The 1,607-nt window shown below is 43.5% G+C and overlaps 1 protein-coding gene across 1 annotated transcript; it reads right to left on the reverse strand.

Moving 5' to 3' along the window:
* Positions 1–364: 364 nt before the first annotated feature.
* SARC_15725 (hypothetical protein) lies at positions 365–1,088 on the reverse strand (the record flags this gene model as incomplete). The annotated part of the gene is made up of 2 exons (XM_014290162.1): positions 365–529; positions 916–1,088. Coding segments are annotated over 2 exons (338 nt in total), but the record flags the coding sequence as incomplete, so codon positions are not given.
* Positions 1,089–1,607: the final 519 nt, after the last annotated feature.

The raw sequence follows: 1,607 nt of genomic DNA on the forward strand, positions 1-1,607 counted from the left end.
ATCGACAACCACACACAGCAGCCACAAACACACACCCTAAAGACATCTACAACCACCCACAACAGCCACAAACACACACCCGAAAGACTTATCTACAACCACACACAACAGCCACAAACACACACCCTAAAGACTTATATACAATCACACGCAACAGCAACAAACACACACCCTAAAGACTTATCTACGACCACACACAACAGCCACAAACACACACCCTAAAGACATCTACAGCCACACACAACAGCAACATACACACACCCTAAAGACTTATCTACGACCACACACAACAGCCACAAACACACACCCTAAAGACTTATCTACAACCACACACCCTAAACACACAACAGCCTCTCCCACACACCTGGAAGCGTTGTTGTCGCAGCAGCCGCTCGCCTGCATGCGCACTGGCCACCACTTGACCCCACGAGCGCTGTTTGCGTTTGAGTGTCTGCACAAAGATGATGAACTGCACAGCCACAGCCGTTGACGCTGTGTCAATGGTCATGGCTTCCAGCTGAGACCGCTCCTGAGATGAAAGGCGCGTGAGAGAGAGAGAGAGAGAGAGAATGAGAGAGAGTATGTGTAGGTATATGTGTAGACATATCTGCAGGTATGGGTGTGCGAGTGGAGGATGTAGTGCATGTGCATATGCCCGTTTGTATCGGTGGGGGTTGGTGGTTGTACGAGGGTATGACTAAAGTGCAGTGTAAGTGATGTGCTGCTCTCTAAGCATACATGGCCTGTGTCAGTATGTCTACGTTTAGAGGTGCGCTGCAACCGCATTTCAGTAGCCTGAATGCCTTTAATCAACAACTCACATACACACACTCTCCCACACACAATTCCCTATCGCTTATACGCCATCTGTGCACATAACATACACAGACTAAAGGCCAAGTAACGTGCACTCACCTTCTGCAACACGGCATTGAGGTCGTTCATGGTCTCTGCCAGCTGAACACCGTACTTGTGCAGAAAGGACTTGTGCCAGGAATCGTACTTGTTGTTGACATTCGCCTGCACTTTCCCATAGTCGATCACCACGTTGCCAAAGGTCTTGGTGGAGTACGCGTTATCGAAGGTGCTATGATGAGGTAAGGGAAGGCGAGCAGGCAAAACAAGAGGCAGGTTGGCTTAGGACAATGTTGCCTAGATTGATTAGTGTATACACACCCAACCCTTCAGTACAGTACGAACACTGTCATACTAAACATGTGCCATATCAAAACGAGGACGAATTTCACCCGACCATAGAGCTGAAGCTATATTGCGATATATATATATATATATTAAATACATACTTACATACATACATACATACATACATACATACAAAAATACATACTTACAAACATACATACATACATACATACATATATACGTACATACATATACTTATATATATATATATATATATATATATATATATGTGTGTGTGTGTGTCTGTATGTGTGTGTGTGTATATATATATATATGTGTGTATGTGTATGAGTCTGTGTGTGTGTGTGTGTATCTATGTGTGTGTATATGTATATGTATATGCATATGTATATGTATATGTTGAAGTATATGTATATCTATGTGTGTACACATACATATACATC

Source organism: Sphaeroforma arctica (assembly GCF_001186125.1).
Source record: "Sphaeroforma arctica JP610 unplaced genomic scaffold supercont1.6622, whole genome shotgun sequence".
Lineage (NCBI taxonomy): Eukaryota > Ichthyosporea > Ichthyophonida > Sphaeroforma > Sphaeroforma arctica.